The 21966-nt window shown below is 39.8% G+C and overlaps 3 protein-coding genes across 5 annotated transcripts; 1 reads left to right on the top strand and 2 right to left on the bottom strand.

The window, feature by feature from the left end:
• The first annotated feature begins 76 nt into the window (after window positions 1-76).
• Window positions 77-6258, top strand: LOC111237669 (volume-regulated anion channel subunit LRRC8E-like). Of its 2 annotated transcripts, XM_022766853.1 has the most exons (3): window positions 77-150; window positions 941-1099; window positions 2802-6258. In XM_022766853.1, exons 2-3 carry the CDS (start codon window positions 959-961, stop codon window positions 5085-5087), a joined length of 2427 nt encoding a protein of 808 aa, XP_022622574.1. In that variant the 5' UTR covers window positions 77-150; window positions 941-958; the 3' UTR covers window positions 5088-6258. The 2 variants fall into 2 exon arrangements, with proteins under 2 accessions (XP_022622574.1, XP_022622576.1); XM_022766855.1 differs by lacking the exon at window positions 77-150 and having other exon boundaries at window positions 944-1029.
• Window positions 6259-10519: 4261 nt separating this feature from the next.
• cdkn2d (cyclin dependent kinase inhibitor 2D) lies at window positions 10520-13261 on the bottom strand. 2 transcript variants are annotated; one of them, XM_022766857.1, is made up of 3 exons: window positions 13116-13261; window positions 12573-12731; window positions 10520-11501 (listed from the first exon to the last, which is right to left on the bottom strand). In XM_022766857.1, exons 2-3 carry the CDS (start codon window positions 12711-12713, stop codon window positions 11154-11156), a joined length of 489 nt encoding a protein of 162 aa, XP_022622578.1. In that variant the 5' UTR covers window positions 12714-12731; window positions 13116-13261; the 3' UTR covers window positions 10520-11153. The 2 variants fall into 2 exon arrangements, with proteins under 2 accessions (XP_022622578.1, XP_022622577.1); XM_022766856.1 differs by lacking the exon at window positions 13116-13261 and having other exon boundaries at window positions 12573-13037.
• Window positions 13262-13684: 423 nt separating this feature from the next.
• Window positions 13685-19765, bottom strand: ap1m2 (adaptor related protein complex 1 mu 2 subunit). Its single transcript, XM_022766868.1, has 12 exons — window positions 19546-19765; window positions 17483-17639; window positions 17112-17179; window positions 16792-16922; window positions 16521-16668; window positions 16090-16216; window positions 15818-15960; window positions 15207-15278; window positions 14772-14930; window positions 14451-14576; window positions 14080-14155; window positions 13685-13941 (listed from the first exon to the last, which is right to left on the bottom strand). The coding sequence occupies exons 1-12, from the start codon at window positions 19585-19587 to the stop codon at window positions 13916-13918; spliced, it is 1275 nt and encodes a 424-aa protein (XP_022622589.1). The 5' UTR covers window positions 19588-19765; the 3' UTR covers window positions 13685-13915.
• Window positions 19766-21966: the final 2201 nt, after the last annotated feature.

The raw sequence follows: 21966 nt of genomic DNA, 5'->3' as shown, positions 1-21966 counted from the left end.
TGTTGAGAATGGGTCTATTTTGAAAATCTTGTCCGGATGTGCTGTGTTGTTTCTAGGTAACTTGACACCGGTGCGCTCGTCTTTAACCATGAAAAACAGAGTCCCGATCCCGATACTCACCGGACACCAGTGGATCTTCTTCTGGCGCAGGTAAGTTATGTTCACCTGGTTAAAGCTGAATACCACAGATTAGTTTATTTAAGCCCTACTGTATGTGCTGATGGTGAAAACACACTTACAACTCTTTCAAAGACTAATAAGTTAATGGACAGTAGAACATGTACATGCGACTCTGTAGATTTGTCTATATAAATTAGCTATTGTGAAAGCCAGTCCCTTTCATGGTGTGATGTTAAAATGTTTCTTTTACCTACAAAGAAGTAGAAATGTTTAGAAAGATGATTAAAGAAGAAAGTGGTTGGTTAGAAAGAAGAAGTTTGCTGCAGTAGTTTGTCTACTTGTTGACTCATGTTAAGTGTCACTTTGAAACACTTTACATCAGAAATAAATTTGGCTAATTGGCTATTTTGGATATAGCCTAGTGGTGTTTTTTTAAGGTGTTGAGTATTTATGGGACTTTCTTGGGGTTTTTTTTACTCTTATTCTCTTGGGAAAAAAATACCTTGAGAAATTTCGGGCAACCCTTTCCTTGGAGTTACTTTTTGTCAGACATTGTTGTCAAACTAGTTTATCCACCTTAAACCCGCCCTCAGCACAGGAACAGTCTGTTTATTCACTCAAGCCCGCAGATGCCTAATGCAGTCGCTGTCTACATAACGAACCCAAGTATTCACTCCTGAAAATATATTGTGTTTGTGCACCATGTGTCTTTCTGTGTCATGTGACTTTAAAACCTTTGACAAGATGTTCTCCAGAGGCTGCACTGTGTTGGAAACCTATTTTAGCCTCAGTGTTCACAGCCACTCGTTTCTTTCATCAGTGTGGAGCAGCAGCCAGGATGATCCCAGTGGGTGAATTCAGAAACCTCGGCGCAGAGCTGAACTCAAAGTATCGGGTCTTGAAACCATGGTGGGATGTTTTCTCAGAGTACCTGTGCATTGTTATGCTAATGATTGGAGTGTTTGGGTGCACCTTGCAGGTGAGGCATCTACAAACAGGCCACTTAACCTATTTAGTAACCATTACTAACCTAATACAACCTAACCTGCCTGATGAGACATTTGCATAATTTTTATCTGTTGTGGCATATCAAAATAACTTTTGTTATTTTGTTCCCACAAACCCTCCACTTTGTCTTATGGCACACAGCAGAGCAATTCCTACATTATCTGACCTCCAAGTCAGGCGAAAACACACAGTGTAACTGAACTAACTTGTCTCTCCTGACCCACTTACTGCAGATTCAGATCACTAACTTGCTGCTTAATGTGTCTCTCACTGCCTGACTATTATTTCTGTGTCACAGTAAAATAGCACAGGAGAAAAGCAACAGGATTAAGATGTGAGAGTAACTTCTGCTACTTGTTGTTTCGTTAACACGTTGTCTCTCTGTGAGAAAGGTGTGGGTGTTGCTTTATTAAAGAGCAAAAGCAGGAAGAGTCCATTCCTGCAATTAGTGCAACTTTACTGAGATAGACTTACTGACAACAGAAGACCAGTCCAGAGGAAACACCTTAACGAATACCAGTAAATTGCACCCTGAGGCAGCTGCCTAAAGAACTATATCATGTACAGGCACTACAAGTTTTACTGGTTCAGAAGTTTAACTGTTAAAATACCCAGGCTATGCTAAATACCAACGTAAAGACTGAAGCTGTGTTTGCTTATCACCTCTGATTACAGGGTATCTGTAAGTCTTGAAAAGTCTTAAAACGCACGGAATTTGGTTTATTCAAAAAACTCATCTATAGAATTATTTTGTATTCAATTGTGCACTGTTGGCAGAATTTATACACTTTATTTATACACTTATAAACTGAAATATAGCTTATTCCTCTGTGCCACACACCTTCATTGTTGTCTCAAAATATTGAAAACACACCTGGGTGATATGTTCCTTTATTGTGATGAACATGAGCACCGTACTTTATTTTGAGTAATCATACAGTATATACGTTGTCCTGCTGCTGTCAATACTCACCACAGCAGCATATGTATATGAATCCATTAATGAAAATAGTCCCCAACAAATGTACTATTTACTGTTACAAATTAGTGCAAGCCATTTTTTCATATACAAATTAAAGGAAAGGAAATTAAAGGACCAAGAGTCTGCAGCTATGTTAGCAGCGCTATGAGCTAAATGTTAACATGGTGAGGGTACAATGTTTTTCCTATGTTCACCATCTTAGTTTTGTAAAATGTCAAAGAGTGATAAATGTGGATCACCTTAAGTTATTAGGATTCATCATCTGGGAACCATGAATATCTGTACCAGATTTTATGGCAGTCCATTCAAAAGTTGTTTGGACATTTAACCAAAAGTAAAAATGGCAACCTCAGGGTTGCTAGAGGACAAAATCAAAAGAACACCAAAGTTATCAGGATTCCTCCTCTGAGGACCATGAATGTACACAATTTCATTACAATAAATCCAATAGTTGTTGAGATAGTTTAGTTTGGAACAAAGTGGTTTATTGTCCAACATTGCCATTCCTTGAGCCATGTAACAAAAGTAAGATCTTGGGCCTTCTGAACAGCTTCAATGCTCCTTGGCACAGATTCAAAGTCTCGTTAACTCTAATTTGTCATCTGTTAGTATAAGGCAGTTCAAATATACATTTAATATGCAGAAAGGATTCATGACTTTAATCATTCATTCATGCATCTATTCCCCACAGCTAACCCAAGACAAGATTTCTTGCCTGCCCAGTCACTTCACCAGCCCAACGCCCGAGGTAATCGACTGCAGCCACATCCGAACCTACAGGGAGAATGACACGTTGCAGCACACGCTGGTCAAACCTGCGAGCCCCATCATCCAGGAGGTGTTTGGCCGCAAGAACAATCTGGACATCCACCAATACGTGTTTGTCAACCACTATTGCTATGAGAGGTTTGTCCACTGGTATGCTAAGTACTTCCCATACCTCGTTGTGATCCACACTGTGATTTTCATGGTAGCAAGCAGCTTCTGGTTCAAGTTCCCTGGGACATCTTCTAAAATTGACCTCTTTGTGACAATCCTCGGGAAGTGTTTTGATTCACCATGGACCACAAGGGCCCTGAGTGAAGTTTCTGAGGAAAGGGGAGAGGAGAAACTGGTTAGCTGGAGAAGGAATACCATCTCAAATTATCCCACAGAGCGACGAGCAGATGAGGAGGAGACTGTGGGGCTTCTTCAATCCGCTACTATCAAGTCTAATCCAGAAAAGAAGCCAGAGTCTCAGTCGGCCCCATCTGTCTTAGATAAGAAGGAAGGAGAGCAGGCCAAAGCTCTGTTTGAAAAGGTGAAGAAGTTCAGGACTCATGTAGAGGAGGCAGACATCTTGTATGTCATGCATGTGCTACAAACATCACTGAAGGTCTTCAAGTTCCTTGTAATCATTATCTACACTGCAGTGCTGGTACCGAACATTGAGATAGTAGTGCGCTGTTTTGTTCCTCCTGAGCTGACTGGTTTTGATATCTATTGCTGTAACCACACCAAAGCCCATCTTTTCTCCAAGCTTGCCTATTGCTATATCTGCTTCGTGGGAGTGTATGGACTTCTGTGCATCTACACCCTCTACTGGCTTTTCCATCGGCCTCTGAAGGAGTACTCCTTTGAGCAGGTCAGACTAGAAACAGGTATTAACGACATACCAGATGTAAAGAATGACTTTGCGTTCCTCCTGCACCTTGTGGACCAATATGATGCCCTTTACTCTAAAAGATTTGCAGTCTTTCTTTCTGAGGTTAGTGAGAGTCGTCTGCATCAGCTCAACCTCAACCATGAGTGGACTGCCAAAAAGCTGCGCACCCGTCTTTCCAAGAACACCAATAACCAGTTGGAGCTCCACCTGTTAATGTTACCGGGGCTTCCTGACACAGTCTTTGAGATCTCTGAAGTGGAATCACTCAAACTGGAGCAAGTTAAAAACGTCACCATCTCACATAGTGTGGCAAAGCTAGAATCTCTTCGGGAGTTATCACTGATCTTCTGCCCTGCAAAGCTCCAGCTGCCTGCCCTGAACCACCTCAAGGAACATTTAAAGGCCCTGCGCCTAGCTTTTGAAAGTTTAGAAGAAGTGCCTATTTGGATGTACACCCTCCATGGCCTGGAGGAGTTACATCTGAATGGTCCTTTAACCAATGAGGTGTCCAGAAGTGCCACTCTGGACTCCCTCCGAGGGCTTAGAGCTCTCAGAGTTCTCAGCCTCCGCTCCAACCTTACAAAGATCCCACCCAGTATAGGGGATGTAGCGTTGCAGCTGCAGAAGTTGTCCATCTATAACGAAGGTGTCAAGATCCAAGCGTTTAGTAGCCTGAAGAAGTTAACCAACCTGGTCTCACTGGAGTTAGTGGGCTGTGAGTTGGAGCGCATCCCAAGTGCTGTCTTCAGCCTGGACAATCTGCAGGAGTTGGACCTGAAAGAAAACAAACTGACCACTGTGGAGGAGATTCTGAGCTTACAACACTGCCGCCGCTTAGTGACGCTCCGACTGTGGCACAACAAAATCACCTACATCCCTGATCACATCAGTAAGCTGCACTCTATAGAGACGCTGGACATTAGCTGGAACAAGCTACAAAAGCTTCCATCTCGACTGTTTTATTGCACCAAGCTCAGGCACCTTGATGTCTCCCACAACCAGCTCACCTCTCTACCTCCTGAGGTGGGCATCCCACAGGGCCTCCAATTCCTCTCCGCTGCTTTCAACTCTTTAGAGATGGTGCCAGAGGAGCTGTTCTCCTGTAAAAAGCTAAAAACTTTGGCTCTTGGAAACAACTGCCTGTCGTATCTTAGCTCCAGAGTGGCCAACCTGGTCCAGCTGGTCCGGCTGGAGATTAAAGGGAACCGCCTGGAGTCTCTGCCTCTGGAGATTGGGGACTGTCCCCTGCTGACTGACAGTGGGTTGATAGTAGAAGAGAGCCTGCTCGATCTGCTGCCATCAGATGTACGAGGCAGGCTGAACAAAAGCTAATTTTGTAGAGCTAATGGACTCATCTTTTCTCAGTGTAATGTGGTGCGCAATGTTGGTCTGACTTGCACAGAGTATTGATCCATGGTATTAGAGGGAATGCAGAACAAAAGGAAAACCATAACCAAACCCATAACTGACCCCAAAAGAAACTAAACATATATACACAATCAGTCATCATTAAATGTGTTCCAATCTGTGTCAGTGCGTAATTAATCAACTTGCACATGTTATTGTACGCATTTTCTTAAAAATACAATTTTTAAAAAAATTTTTTTACCAAGTTCATAGATGTCCTGTAAATACATTGCTGCATTTATTTTTACAAAACTGAATTAATGTAAAGTTTAACAAGGATTTTTATAGATGCAGGATCAGAATACTGTTATGTGTGGATAAGACAAGCACTCAACACTTCATCAGGGTGAAAGCAAGGGCCTTCAAATTGCTACTATTATCACTCAGAGTTTTGTTTACTGAATATTTTGTGGGTTCTTCAGAGTAACAGTCAGGAGATTTTTCTCCCTGTACTATATCCTGTTTGACAGGTTTATACAGCATGAAGAAGGGTTTCCACAGTGAGGCGGCTCACGTTGCGCCCTTTCAGGCACCAAACAAGTGGAGGAAGAAAAAGCCTTTCAGTAGCAGAATAATAGGTGTCCATTCCTCTGTTCACACATTCTGTCAAATGGAGGAAAGACTGAATTCATGCAGGATATTATGAATCAGACAAAGGTCAATTCAACATGATATTCAGTGTGAAAAGCAGGACACAATAAATAATCACTTACAGCGAGAAAGGAGACAAAAGTACTGTCTTTAAAATACCTTTTGGATGAGTAATATGTTGAGTACAGTGATGCCTTTGGTAATGGGTGATACAGAGTATTTTTCTTTTAACACACTATGTATGAATTAATGGCTTCCCAAGAATTTCAATTTTGCTTCCCTGTTTTATTGTTACTACCTCTTTATCACAATTTTTCTTAACTTCTACAGTAAAATAAGGGGAAAACAGGATGTGATTTCCAAAACACTGTTATCCAATTTAAGTAATAAGATGTAAAATTACCGAACAATATGATGTTTATTTTGCACATCATAAACTAGTGCAAATAAGTTTAGAGTGCCTTTTGAACACACAGAGACAAGGAAATAAAATGTCCTAAAAGTTTCTGCTGCTAGACAGGAGGTCATTGTAGTAACTCATTTCTTTTTCCCTGTGTTCCGTTCTCAGACGCAGATATGCATAACAAATCTGTATTACTTAGTCAGGACTTCCACAGTTCTGCCTGAACTGCAGCTCAGTCATGTCCTGGCTTGCACGGCTTCAGAATGGATTCAGTTTATAGACATACCTCAGTCATATTTGAGCATACACTGACCTGCCCACGCTGCCACACACCTCCATCAAACTCTTGTGTTTATTTCGTTCATGTTTTATTATTTAGATGTTTTTTTTCGTGCGGGAAGTTGTTAACAAAAAAAAAGAGAGAGAGGAGGATTGAAGTGTGGAATTTTCTAGAGGTGCCTACCCAGAATTACATGCCTACTGTTATAATGCTTTGTCAATCATTTCTATATTCCTTTTCCTCTCACTGAAGGTGGCAGTCGAGTGTGTCACCAGCATTAACCAAAACAGATGTGATTGCATCAGGGTGACTATGGCTTGGCTGGAAATAACCAACAACATGTTATGTAAAGGGTTGCTTTAAGTTGTTTGGGTGAAATGATGCAACTGCTGCCATTGTCATACTTGTGGAGTGTGCTGCTAGAGGACTGGTTGTCTAACGCAGTATTTACATTTGAGTAGGAAAATCCGATTGGGAAACTTCCTCCCTACCATGTGAGTTTCTGTTGTTCCAATTTCTGAAAGATTAGGATTCAGTGCCTGCAGCCCATGATTCCTTGCTGCTTGATGAGCTGTGTCAAAGTGTGATCAATCTAACAGAGCATGTTACAGTATCTGTCGACAGTGTACAATGACTTGCTACTTGTGACTTCAACCCAAATTTTTCCATATGACTTACAGTAAATTGGTATCAAAGTCCATAACTCATAATTTGTTTTATATCATTTTACCACCATACTAAACTTTTATATCTTTTATATTGTATATTTTAAACACCCATGAATGAGAGCTCTAAGAAAGCTTCAGGGATGGGTTTGGATTTTTTTCAAATTTATCTTGCTACGATGCTCACATGCCCATATGTGCAGTTCATTGAAAGAGTCATTGGTCAATCTAATCATTCCTCCTGTCCATATTGACCATTCAATGTGGCTTCAGCAAAGAAAAACATTGTCATTTCAGACTATAAAGAGGCTGGAGGATACCCACTTGATTTGCCTAACTCGGACTGTTGAAGCCTCTTATTAGCTTCAGCTGAACTTCATAATGCATTTTAATACAAAACAAGGACCGTGAGTTTTGTCCATTATTTTTTACAGTGCAGTAATATTCACATCTAGTACACACAGTAGGAATGATTATAGTGAACAAAAACGCTTTCAGTCTACATATGGACATGTGAACACTGTGTAGAGTTGCAGCAAACTAATAATATGCCGATAAATCGATTATCCGTTTGGTCTAGAAAACAACCAACAGTAAAAACAATTTCCTAGACCCAAAAGTGATGTCTTTAAATGTCTTGTTTTTTTCAACCAATTATCCAAAGTCCAAAGAGGATCAGTTCACTGTAATGTAAGATGAGGAAAAGCTGCAAATTCACGTACTTGATAACCTAGAAATAATCACATTTTGGCATAGTTGCTTTGAAAAATGATTTAGACAGTTAATTGCCAAAATAATTTTCTGTCGCCCAATTAACCAGCTAATTGACGGAGCTCTAAAAGAGGTAAGGGGCATCCCTGTGGAGGAAGGGTATCAGTTCAAGTCTGCTACATGTTATTCCCCATCTTTCTCTCCTCTCATTTCCTGTCAACTCTTCACTGTCTACTACCTAATAAAGACAAAAACACCCCAAATATACCTTAAAAAGAGGAACCGGTTTAAAATGTCACCAGTGGCACGCAATCAATCAGACGGGCGTCTCAGACTATGCATTCCTTTGTCACAGTCTTTCATTTTTAACAGGAACCGGAGTTCTCTCATCAGACTCTTGACTCATCTTATTTTCCCTCAATCTTGTGATTGTGTATTCACACACATGTATGTATATCTTTGAAGGAGTAGGCTGACAGGTTTTTCTTGTCTACTCCCACTATCCTTTGATGCTTGCAAACTTATCTCTCCCCCAACCTGCGGAACAAACCAACCACAACAGTGTTTATACAGGGATCCTTTTTTTTTTTTTTTTTTTTGCACATCTCACAACTCACCCACATCTGTGCATAGTGAAGTCAGGCAGCTCTACCTAGTGGCTGGGTGCAAGTCTGGCCGTGTGTTTTTCACTGTCCTTGTTAGTGCAGTTTTGTGGCTGATTTAGTTGTCAGGGTGGGAAAATACCTAAATATTATTCATTGTTGTGTGTCTTTATTACACAAGATGAGGGAGTGGTAGCACAGAAGATAGAGAAGCTGACCTCTGACCGGAAGATTTGTTTCAAAACCCAAGACTGGCTGGGTGGGGAATAAATATGGGTGGGGAGAGTGAATGACTATTTTTTTTGTTCTCCTCAACAGCTACTGCTGAAGTGCCCTTGAGGCAGACATTTAACCCCTAGCAGCTCCAGCTGTTGAGCTGTTCAATGCCCAGAAGTCAAATACTGTGGTTGGACTGTGCACTTCAGAGCATGTGTGGGACTATGTAAATCTGAAACAGGAAGGTGAAAACAACCTACGACTGCAGACTATTAAATCCAGTGGTAGCAGAAGTGCAGTATTCAGACCCTTAAGTTAAGTAGCAATACCACACAGTAAAAAAAGCTCATGCATTCATAATTTAATTTTTAGTAAAAATACAAGTATCAAAAGTTAAAATAATAAAGGTTTTTAAAATGGCTCTGTACCTCTTATATAATGAATACTGAACATGAATGGTCAGGGTCAGGGTAGAGCCAAATCATTATTTACAGGCTGATTATATATCTGGTATGTAAACTTTCACTTATATATATAGCTAGCAAATAAATATAGTGGAGTAAAAAGTACAATGATTTCCTCCTGAAATGTAGTGATGTATAAAGTATGATGAAATGGAAATGCTCAAGTAAAGTAAAAGTATGTTAGACAAGTAACTCTCCAGTTCAATGCAAGTGCGTATGATATCCCTGTCAAGTCAATTCAGAAAAAATGGTGAGAAGTTTAAATACATTTATCTGTGCTGGCTTTTTTTTCTCTCTCTCTCTCTCTCTCTCTCTCTCTCTCTCTCTCTCTCTGCAGAGAACTGGCAGCACAGTAGCTGAACTGTATCTCCTTTCTCGGCTGGTGAAGTTGGCCTGTGGCACAGAAAAAAAAAAAACAAAATACCCATTGTACCACAAGAGCCCAGAGCACAAACATCAGCAAACTGTGCTGCCGTTACCTACAAGCCTCAACAAAACAGGGCCCTCATTCATTTAGAGTTTCAATCCAGCTATCTGTGTGACCTTTGAGAGGGTTTTCATTGTGCAGTGAATTCCAGTGTGCAGTTATTATAAATGTCCTTGATGGATCACCTTGGGGAAGTGCTAGACGCTTGAGGATATACAGTATGCAGCAGTTAACAGAACAAAAAACACTCTGATTTGCGTCTGAAGGTACAGCAGATTAGTATGAATGTAAAGTAACATGCCATGCTGTTAACATGGTTTATCAAAGATATCTTTAGTCAGCCAAATTTAAACAAATTAGTTCATTTCATGTCTGCTTCAATACAGGTATTCTTTTTTATGTTTCTATATTTTAATAGAGCCTTGGAGTTTGAAATGACTTTAAAATGCAAAAATAATGAGTGAATCATATCCAGGATTTTAGAAATGCAGAGTCCAAGACATTCTGTAAATTTCATCTCCCAACACCAGTGTTTTCCAAGACTCTTGCCTGCTGACCTGTCAAAATGAAGCAATACTTACCCCTTGTCATTACTGAGTAGTGAGCAGTTTCACCACTACATTTAAATAATTCTTCTAAAAGAGGAGATAAAACTTAAACATTTATGTAGCAGAACAGTTTGTCATCCCCCCCTGTCTTGTTATTCATCTTGCAACCCTCTAGATTTATCTTGCCACCCCTTAAGAGGTACTGCCCCTCAGGTTTCAGAACCAGTGACCTTCTACATGACGGTCTAAACACTGTTCCATGGCCTTCTACAAACTGCCAGGAATAAAATTCATGTGGAAAAAAAAAAACAATAGTCGCTTAATTTCAGTGTAACACATTTCTTTATAGCACCCCCATCAACAGTGGTAGCTACACCCCTGGAATCAGTTTACTTGATTGCCTTGACAAACACAGTTTACTGTACAAAATCCACACAATGACTTCCAAACTTCAAGTTCAACACTTTATTTTGTGCTTTCATCTTCAAATAGTAAAGTGAATAATCTCACTTTTGTTTTAAAAGTATTTATATAAATAACATTTCAACAAATCACAATAAATGTCGCTATTTACAAAGTCACAGGAATATTCAGTCCTATTTCAACAATAAATAAGGGTAAATTCAAAGTCTAAGTACATCTAATTAAGAGAAACACAACTATGCAAAGCAATCAGGGTGCACCATGTCAAGTTTGTAAAATTTTAAAAAACATACATTGTATCAACTGTTATAATTCTTACACAATGGAAATAAATGCAATAATTACAAAACACTGAGGGAAAACTATCTACAAATGTGCACTCCCAATTAATAGGGAAAACAGATATATATATACATATACATATATATATATATAAGGTGCCTAAATTGCACTGTGCAAAAGAGGTGTCTACTGTATATAGCCACCCATCCACTGAAAATAAGCTGCCAAGACAATGTGTCCTGTGTCACATTAATGCTGAGCCACTATTAACAAAAAAAATAATTCTTTACACAGCAATGAATTCAAGTCACCAGGTCTGAAGCAAAAGAAAAGTGTGAGGTTATGGTTACCAGAAGGCACCCAGCACCCAGACTTCTGACTAACTATGAATGTCAGTGAAAAGCAAGTCAATCATATCAGGCACACATCGGGCCACGTCTATCGCTGTCTGCCCGCTGATGTTGGCGTGCTTCAGATCAGACTGGGGCGCCAAGAACTCCACAACATCCCGGTGGCCTTCCCGGATGGCTATGTGGATAGGCAGAGCACCACTTTGGTCCGGGATGTTTACTGAAGCACCATACTCCACCAGAACCCGCAGAGTGTCCAGGAATCCGGTTCGGGCTGCATCGTGGACAGGCGCTATCCCGTGTTTGTCCTGGACATTGGGGTCTGCTCCCTTTTCCAACAGCAAACTGGCAATCTTGGAGTTCCCCATCATCATCACCTGTAGGAAATATTAGAGAGACGACGAAAGCACATAGTAAATTTAACACCTGTGTTTAAATGGCAGGTTGTGGCACTCTCTCAAATACAGAGGCTTTCAACTGTTTCATCTGAAGAAGATGAGACTACAAAACCTGTAAATGTTTTGTTGTAGTCCTAAAAGCCATTATCGTGAAATTATATCAAATGGGACCTGGTAAACAATTAAAACTTGAAAAACAGAAACTTGTTGGGTCTCTGTTTTCATGTTATAAAGAGTATGGCCCAGACCCGCTCTATATGAAAACTTACTCAGTTCAGTAAATTATCAGGCAAAATGCCACACATTTTCTGGATGCTTGGTTTTCTCAAATGTGAGGACTGGCTGCTTTTCGCTGTATTATTTTATTGTACATTAAATATCTTTGGGTCTGGGAAATTGCGATGGATAATTTTCACTATTTATACCATTTATACACATAAAATCTTTTTTTTTTTTTTTTTAATCACTATCCAAACACAATCCTTTGTCATCGACCCTATCTGATATAAAAATGGGACAAAATATTAGAACCACTTATCAATTTAACAGTTGAATTAAATTAAAATGAATTAAAGATGAATCAACACCTGAACTGAATATTACAGGGTTCATGAAGGTAGGATATAAAGCAGGGCTGTTGTATTACAGTGCCATTAGCTTACAGTGTACCTAATGAATGGGCAACTGCGTGTATATCGTTTTTTAATGGATTTGTAGTGAGTCATATAATAAAATATTCCACATTGTGCTACCTGGTTTCTACATAATATCGGGTAGGCCTACTGGGATTTTGGCACTTCTTGATTTTAACCAAAAACATACACTTTTCTTAAAAACACGGCGCTGCAACACATTTTTAAGTGGAAACTGTTCAGAGAAAATTCAAGACAGCCTCTCACGGTGTACTGTGTGTCAGCAGGAGAGAGGATGATTCTATAACTGACAAGCAGCCTGGACTAACATGTTTGTACAGTATATGTATTTGTGCAGTTCATACCTCGGTAAACATGAATCATGTATGACCATTTGAGCATAGTGACTGGTCCTCACCTGCAGTGCAGTCCTGCCAAATTCATTGAGGGTATCAGGATGCACTCTGCTTTCCTCCAGGATCCTTTGCACCTCGCTCGTATTCCCTTTGGCTGCTGCCGCCGTCAAAGCTTTGCCCGCATCCATCTGACTAAGGACCATTATACGCTCTCTTCCTGCCTGTTCGGTAGGAGATGTAGAACAGTTTACTACACTGAAACTCAACCACGGGCTCCTCATGATGACAATGAAACGACGACGGACAGTACAGAAGCGAAGCTAGGATTCAGGAAGATTTACTTCGGCTACAGCTAGCTACTACAGCATCCGGCTAACGTAAGCTTCAGTTCCCCGTTGACGCCATGTTATCTGACTGTGCTAGCGTAATGTAACATCGGCTCGGATCGTGGTCGTACAAACCACTCGTTTAAACAACAAAGCTCTGAGAGAGCACTTGTTTTTACCGAGAGACACTGGTCAACTGAATGTCACAAACAATTAGCATCCAGGCTAACCGCTAACGTTAACAAGAGCGCAAACTATAGATAGAGCTTTTACGCATACCTTGTTCGGTTAGTGAAGATCCACAACGTCGCCCAGATCTTCTATCCCGCTGTTTCTAAAGACCAGTAAATTTTAAATGATATCCAAACAAGGAAGGTTTATCAACATTAGAAAATACATTTGCGCGCTGACAACCTCACAGCGGCGTCTCCAGACTACAATTTACAAACATTGGGGAGAACACACGCTGACCAATCATAGCTCGCCCCGAGGGTGTTGCTCTTCCATATATGGTAAAAGAGGCGGGGTTACAACTCTGTTACTACACTATCACTGTGGTAACAGCAGCAGTCGACCAATCAGAGCAAGCAGCGAAGAAAGCGGGCGATTCATATACGTTGATGTCTTCAGAGGCAATTCATTCACATTTCTGACCTTTGGTTGTATTTCTCCAGAGGCAAGTGTAGAAAAAAGGCGGGTGTAAGTTTTTAATTTTAGGCGGAATTTAGTGACTGTGATTGCACAATGCGTTACTACAAAATGTGGACAAAATCTGCCCTTATTTGGGTGTTGCAAAGTCATGAGAAAAACAGGGATACAAGACAAATACTAAGGTTACTAATAACAAATTGTTTAAGGGAATATTTTTAATTAAGCATTTAATTAAACATTTAATTTGCAGTGGTCACATGATAGAAACTTTAAAATCAAATTGCACACATACATCATAAAACAAGATCTTTGACATTACATAGATCAGGTGAAATTTTAAAGATTCTTTCAGTCCAGTTAAAGTGATCATTGATGCTCTTCTGCAAGTCCTGGAAGTGAGTAATATACAGTAGTGTAATCCTCAGGTTTTACACATTGGTCCTCAGCTGGTAATCTAAATAATAAGAGAACAAATTTTAGTGTAAAGTTAAATGTGATCCAGTTTTTACATCTATCACCTAAATAGTACATCTCTGTTCTAAAAACAGTTTATCTTATTATAACAAGGTCTGATAAATATTTAATAATGTACCTCCACTCTGTGTAATGTAGCGGACCCAGGGCAAAGCCTGGTAACCACTTTTTTCTATGATCTTCATATATCGCACCTGGTGAAAAAGAACGAGTGAGACAGAGACAAAACATGTTGAGGCAAGAAACATAAATGTGCATCATTAAATCAAATCCAGTTCCCTAGAAGAAGCAAACAATATCAGCTCTTACAGAACCTGACTTGACCTTGCACAGGCTGCAACTAGTCGCTTATTGCTTTATAATTGTCCATATTAATATAAGTAAAATATGTCATGCTCTGATAGGCCTCTGTTCCAGCGGAAATGTGCATTTCATGGCATTAAAGGAGAACCTAACCATAAACACACTAAAATCTGTATGTGCACATACCTGTATTCCAGACACTGTGAAGTATGGGATTTCAAATTTGACAGTAATGGGAGGTTTGCCCTCAAGCTCATCCTTCTCCACACTGGGCAGGCCAAAATGAGCTCTCATTAGAAACTCTTTTCCTCCCTGGATAAATGAATGCACTCACAGACACATGGATTAGACAGACATACAGAAAGATACACAGACAAGGAGAAAGACACAAAGAGAGTTAAAAACAAAACAAATTTCAATGTTTGATCAGAATGTCAATATACATTGAAGACAGTGATATAATTTGAACTCAATGGCATGTAAGAGATTGAGTTGTGAATTTCTTACAGGGAAAGACTTGATGGTCCACACCACCAGGTTCTTCTCAGGCACATATTTGGCATTGCCAGTGCTGGTTTTGAACTTGGGTGAGTCAGCATCACTGGGGACAGGGACCCTCACCTCCACATTATTTGCCACAGACTGTTTTTTAAATTGCCCCTTTGCCTAAAAAGCACAACACAATACAGCAGGATATCGTGTGAGAGCCTCCTCCTTGCTGTTGCCTCAGGGCAGTGAATGGTATCACTGAGTGGAAAGTAAACAAAAACTGGAGACAAGACATGACACAAATAACATTTGCTCTGTTCCTTCTGCCTTTCTTGTGCTATAACAGTTTTGACATTTACAAAGCATATGTCTCCACTCAATGACACAAAATGTTTATTAAAAAATGCATGTAATTCTGTTGCCTGTGTAGTTAAAAATAGAGTGAGTCAGTACCTTCACCATGATTTCCACTCTACTGTGAGAGAATTTCTCTATGACGGATTCGATCCATATCAAAGGCTTCACCTGTAAGAGATAAAGAATAGTGTTTCATTATGCAAATTATTTTATAATTAAAATAATGTGGAAATGCTTTTTTTAGTTACATATGTATATGACTTAGTATACATGTTAATTTAATTCATGTGCTTATATAAACACCAATATAAGGCCCAATGAGGCTTTCAGAGTTATATTACTAAATTCACTATTTCTAATACATCTAACAACTAATACATTTCACAAATCCTATGTAATGCCTAAAGTACCGTAATAGATAGATTTTAATTTAATTTCTGTAATTTATTGGTTTGTTATACTTATTGTATTTGAAACGATTCCCATCTGGGGATCAACAGTCTTAGTTATGTATTTATCTACCTCTTTATATATTCACACCCTGCTGTTTCTGACATATAAAACCTGGCACTGGCTCCATCAGTAACATCTACACTGAATACATGCATTTACAGTTCTTTGGGTTTCATCCAACACATGCAGCATGTGAGGCACACATGAATAAAAAATATAAACATTGTAGTATGAATCCCTGGTACTGAACTAACATGAGTATTGATGCGGTAGGACATCAGTTCAGACTCCCCGTCTGGAGGGATGAAGGAGATTGTACGATCACTCTCAAAACGTGAGAGACGGACGCACTGGTGAAACTTAACATCTTCCATCACCACTGTCTTTCCCTTGTCACCTGAGCATAAAACAACACAATGACTTGGATTAATGGAAACATAATTAAAGCAGATAGATTAGCTGCATATCTTCCTAGATAAATGAAGTAGCAGACAGACATAGTTAGGCAGGGGTGCTGCATACGTACGTCCAGTCAGGGCAAAAAGCACTCGATCGTTGAGGCCAAGGCGTAGTTCAGGCATCCCAGACAGCATGGTTTTCAGCTTGATGCTGCCCACAATGTCACTGCTCATCACACTGCCGTTGGCATTCACCTGAATAAACAACACATACTTGTCGGTAAATCTGAATACATTATTATTTAATTGAATAAATCATTACCATGGGATTTATTTAGTCAATTTAAACAAACAATAAGCAGAGAAATGAGTGTCAACATACACCAGAGAATACAGTATCACACACAAGCATGAAATCAGTTCATCTTTCTCTACTTGAATTAACAGATGTTTAAAATGTTAAATGAAATACACAGCTAATAGATGGAGTATCACAGAAGCATGGAAACAATTATACCGGTACACTATACTTATAAAACAGCTCCACATCCAATCTTACCAGTACGTTGATGGATTCGATGACATCAATAAAGACCTCGTTCTTCTTGTATTTAATGCCCTCTGACCTCCAGGAGACAGCGTTAGTGACGGTGGTCGGCACCTTGCTCTTTGCCACCTCAAGCTTGGCACCTTCCTGAGTAATGTATCTGCAAGGGATGAGATGAGAAGAGATGGCCTGCTGTGATTCAACCACCACCACACTCTTTGGCAATATAAATCACATGTTTACATCTGTTTGTGCGTCAGTGTTTGTCTTTGGTGAGTCTCACTCCTGTAGGATCTTGCTGTCGGTAGTCTGCGGGAATCCAAAATCCATCAGCTCATCCAGCAGCTCATAGACTACCACGAAATTATCCTGAATGCTCTCCTCCTCCAGCTCTTTGAAGTACTCTGTGAACACCTGCATGATAGGCACAACAGACAGGAGCCTTATCTGTGGAGGCTCTGAGTTGAATTACCACTATATTTGACTGCCATCTTTCACCAGCTTTCCACTTAAACACAAAACTACTCTTGGAAACTGGATGTACAACAAACATTTAGATGGTAAAACACCACTTCATGGAATTGTAATGCATGTGCCACTCACCTCGACTAGTTTGTAGAGAAACGAGTACACAAGGGAGGCGTTGGAGTTCTTGTTTGTGGTGGCCACCACTGTAGAGAGATCAGGTCAAGGAGTACACAGAACCTACACATTCATGTTTTGTTACTGTTAAAATCGCTGGAATTGATTATCGTCCTACATTTTAACCTCAACCTCAACCTGAACTTACAGTCACTATCAATAATCTATAGTGAAGGATACAACTCAGTAACCTATGTCATATGAATGAAATTGAGTTGAATGTGTTTGACTTGTGGGCTTCATGTCACAGTTCAAAGCTAACTACATTTCTGTGTACATCATGACTCCAGCCTCTCAATATGAAGCCAGTGAAACATACAGCACAAGGATACGGTACAGGTTGCTGTGTTTGATCCACATGAAGTGAACACTGCCATGTGCCATCACAGGACAGATCATCCCTTCCTCTTCATGTTGCATGAGTAAAGGCATGAAGTGGTCGATCTCTGCCATGTCCACATCGCCTTTGTAGTTACGACAAATCAACACCTGAGCAGAGAGAATAACACCACATGGTTATTGTCAGACAGTGGTAAATATAAAATAACATTTTAACTGTTATTGTATTATACTGTTAGAATAGTTTTTCTTCATTATTGTCATTATCAGTCACAATATAGGACACATTTATTCCTATCTTCAGTTCACTAATGAGAGGATTCTAGGTAAAAGGTGTTATTACCTCACTGATTTCAGTACCAACTATTTGCCAAATACAAAGTAGGAGAAGCAGAACATAAAGAGAAGCAGATGAGACACAGAGACGTTTTTAAACTTTGATGAATTAAATTGTTATTTTTTGTTAACTAACATTTTACAGACCAAATGATCGATTACTGATTATTATTCAAATTCATAATTTAGAAAAATAATGGTCGGATTAATTAATAGTGGCAATAATTATTAAATGTAACACTGGATACAACTGACAAGAGAATTCTTCAGAATGGGCTACAATTGTTGTCATTAAGTCTTTGAAAATATTATTCACGATAATAATTTGTGCCTCAAGATGCTGATATACCTATCATCACTTAAGCTTCAGTGCAGTAGGACACCTTGGTGTAAGTACTAAGTAGTACATCTATTCAATTAGTGCAAGGAGAACAGGTAAAGAAGTGAACTGAAAGTGTACAGTAAGTGTTGCTTAGGCTTGTTACAGTGTTAGAAGAGGTGTTCTCAGAAGAGATGAGTCTTCGAGCCATTCTTGAAGATAGAGAGGGACACCCCAGCTCTTATTGCATTCAGTATCCTGTTCCACCGGCGGGGAAACACAGACAAGAACAGTCTGGACTGCAATTGCCTTGTGTGCAGGGATGGCAATGCTAGACGACATTCCTTGGAGGAATGCAGTGGAGGAGCATAAGGCTGTATGACTGAGTTCAAGTAGATGGGTGCAGAACTAAAAGTCACTCTGATGGCAAGAATCAGTGACATGAATTGGATTTGGGCGGCCATGGGTAGCCAGTGCAGGTCAATAAGTAGTGTGCCATTGACGGGCTGTTGCATTCTGGACCATCTGTAGGGAGGCCCGCCAGAAGGGCATTGCAGTAGTTAAGGTGAGAGATAACTATGGCCTGGGCCAAGAGTTGGGTAGCTTCCTGAGTCAGGTAAGGCCTGATTTGTTTTATGTTGTATAGTGCAATTACATATTAGCAATGCAAGTGCAATTACAATATTACATAACTAAATGGTGATCACTGGAAATTCGGTAACTAACCCCTGATAGTCAGCAGATGTTTCTTTAAGAATAATGTCCTACAATGCTACAAGATAAGATGTCAAAGATAAGACAAACATGAAACAGGTCAGACCTGACACCTGCTCAAGATCCAGCAACCTAAGGTTATAACCAACAGCCAGTCGCAGATGAAATGCCACATCATGTGTTGCTGGACTCACACACCATTTTATCACACATACAACATCTGAAATCATGTGTACTTCCACTCCCCTTTCCAGGTTACACTAAGTTGTGTCAGGTTACATTATCTTGTCAGGAAAGGAGGGGTTGTTTTGTGCCAGTTACTGCCTACAACAAAAAGATGGCGATACAAAGACTACACGTTTACAGCTGCTGTAACACATCTGGCCACTTTCACTGTTTGGTGTCATGACGTTACTTGAGGCTGCAGCCAGCTGTATTTCCTCTGACAGACATGTATCCGGAAGTACCTGAGAAGGCCAATGAATGAGTCTGTCGCAAGCTCAGTATTAATTTTTAACGACGCAAATTCTATTAATGTTTAACAGTTTAAGCAACAGTTAAAAACTCAACCTACACCGCCAAAGGGGGGGGGGTGTCTAGTTGTATAACTTGTGTGTAAATCCCAAGACGTATAAATCCAAATAAGCGATCATCAGTGTCTACTATGAGCTCTAGGGTTGATCTTACCTTCCCCTTCAGATCCAGCACGAATATAGCGGAGGCAGACATCGTGTTTGTACCCACACTGGCACAACCCGAGAGTTTACAGTGCACACAAACTCAGCTTCAAGTTGAACCCGCGTCTTCACTTGTATTAATTTGGTTTCGCCATCCAAACCAGAGAAATTAACCAGCCTGAGATGGTCACGGACTCCACCGTTTCTTTTTCCTGAAGGTGTCGTGACGTCATCTCATGCAGGTGAAACATTCACCAGCTCACCTGAGCAGGCACGGGGGTGGGTTTGGGGGGGGGGGCGGAGGAGGGTGTGCTACTCAATTTAACCGCTAGATAGTGCTACAGACACACAGATAAGATCAGCTGCTGTCTTCATGACCTTTGATTCATGTTGATCAGTGCTGGAAATGGGGTCATTAACTTAGTTCTTGTAGGCTACTTAAGCACAGAGGTATTTATTCAGGTAGTGTACTTAACTTGAAAATATCCATTTTTCTTTATAACTTATAACTTCACTACACTTCAGTATACACTTTTTATTTCACTGTATTTATCTGACAGATAGTAACTTTACTTTTCATATTAAGGTTGAAGAACATGATCTCCTACATGAACAAATTGCTAAAGATAAAATCAGTTGGGGGCTAGTGACCCCTAAATTTTTTGTTTAAGCAAAAGAGGTGAACTCTGTCAAACTGTTTACTTGCTTATAATGATTTAGCACAGGTAATTATAGTTGGAATTATGGCTACTTTATCAGCCCTGTCAAAGACCTTGTAAAGTAAACTTATCTGTCAGAGCTAGAAATGTCCTTGGGACACAACAATAATGTGATGGCCTAGACTCAACGCATCATTACCTCAGTTTTGGAAGGAAACATTTTTGCGGTTTAGCAGTGCAGATTGACAGTAGAGTGGTACTGGAATAGCATATTCTGTTTTGCTACTGAGATTATTTCTCTCTGATGTACAATATCAGGCACATGATGGACGAGTCAGCCTGAACTAAAAGTACAGTTACATTTAGGTAGATCACTGACTGAACACAGGGAAAACGTAATCATCACTGCCAGGCAAGAGGCATGGTATATGGTGCAATAACATAATCCAAACCAATAGAAATAGGGAAAAATAAGAATGCAGGTAACAATATTAATTTTGATTTTTTTTACCATTTCTTTATTATTGTCTTTGATAATATGTCTCCCCATGGTGCCAAGACCTTGAACAAAAATGTATTTAATTTTGTGCATGCATATTCTGTATGTGCACATTTTTTCAAAAAATGTTTGTGGAGCTGTCATTTTGTTCCGTATATCCAGCATGTTCTTTGATGCCAGACAAAGAACTTTTATGTTGAGACATACATTAATAAAACTTTTAGGAGCTCGAAAATGTCACTGTGCAAACAGCCTCTCTATTCAATTGTTTAGTATTCCCTAATGATTATACCATTGTTTAAAGTAGACACAGTAGATAACGTTAAAGTGGGGTTCAGCTGTACCTCTGTAAGCAAAAATAGTGGTGGTACAAAACCAACTTTTAAGAAAAGGTACCAATTTTTAAAGGGTTTTGATTCTCCAACACATACACTTCTGCTCTACTTTCATCTGTGAGCGTGACCTGCGGCCTCTGGGTTGTAGAAACACTTACTGATCACATGCTTGGGAAACTTAATAAGCCATAAACCTTGCTCTACAAGATCTCCATGCATTACCAGACCCCCTTTGGGCCTCTCTGTGTGGTATTATGCCCCAGATTCCAGCCTGAATCCATTTAGGAAGGAAAATGGATTCCTTCTTAGGAAGCAGACATAGGAAAGGGAGTGTGTATAGGACGGCAGTGTGACTAAGAATAATACAGCGCCATAACAGAAGCGTGTGAATGTGTGCCTCTGAGGGCATCAGTCTTTTCCAATATCCCACTCCTTTTGTCCATATTCACTGTTTACCTAATGAGACATGACCACATCAGAGCTATAAATGAGATAGCCTCACCTTGACATGTTGTGTTTACACAGGATATGAGCTACAGTAAGACTATCATAAAGACTTTGCAAAAGGATTATAGAAAGACTTGTCACCAGTCATAGTTTGACTCGATTACTATCTTTTTTTTTTTTTTTTTTACTACATCTTTTGTATTTTACCAACTTCCCAGTTTGTCAGCATTTGTTCTTTTTCCTGTCAGGGTTTGTATCTACAAATATTTGGGTTTTAAACATCAACCTCACAATCCAAATCAATCTGAGACTACAGGAAGAGCATTTTCCCTTAATGTAAACATCATCGTTGCGCCCTTCACCTTCCACTACATGTAGTATGTGTTTGAGTCTCCCTGGTTGCTGCATGTGACCTGGATTATACAGGAGATGAAGAGAAATACAGACACAGCTGCTTCCTCCTACAGTGGCTGAGGTCCAGCACAAACATA

The sequence above is a fragment of the Seriola dumerili genome, unplaced genomic scaffold, assembly GCF_002260705.1.
Source record: "Seriola dumerili isolate Sdu_G_001 unplaced genomic scaffold, Sdu_1.0 BDQW01001087.1, whole genome shotgun sequence".
NCBI classification, from domain to species: domain Eukaryota; kingdom Metazoa; phylum Chordata; class Actinopteri; order Carangiformes; family Carangidae; genus Seriola; species Seriola dumerili.
Note: the sequence above shows the minus strand (reverse complement) of the source record. Positions and strands in the feature narration are given on the sequence as shown.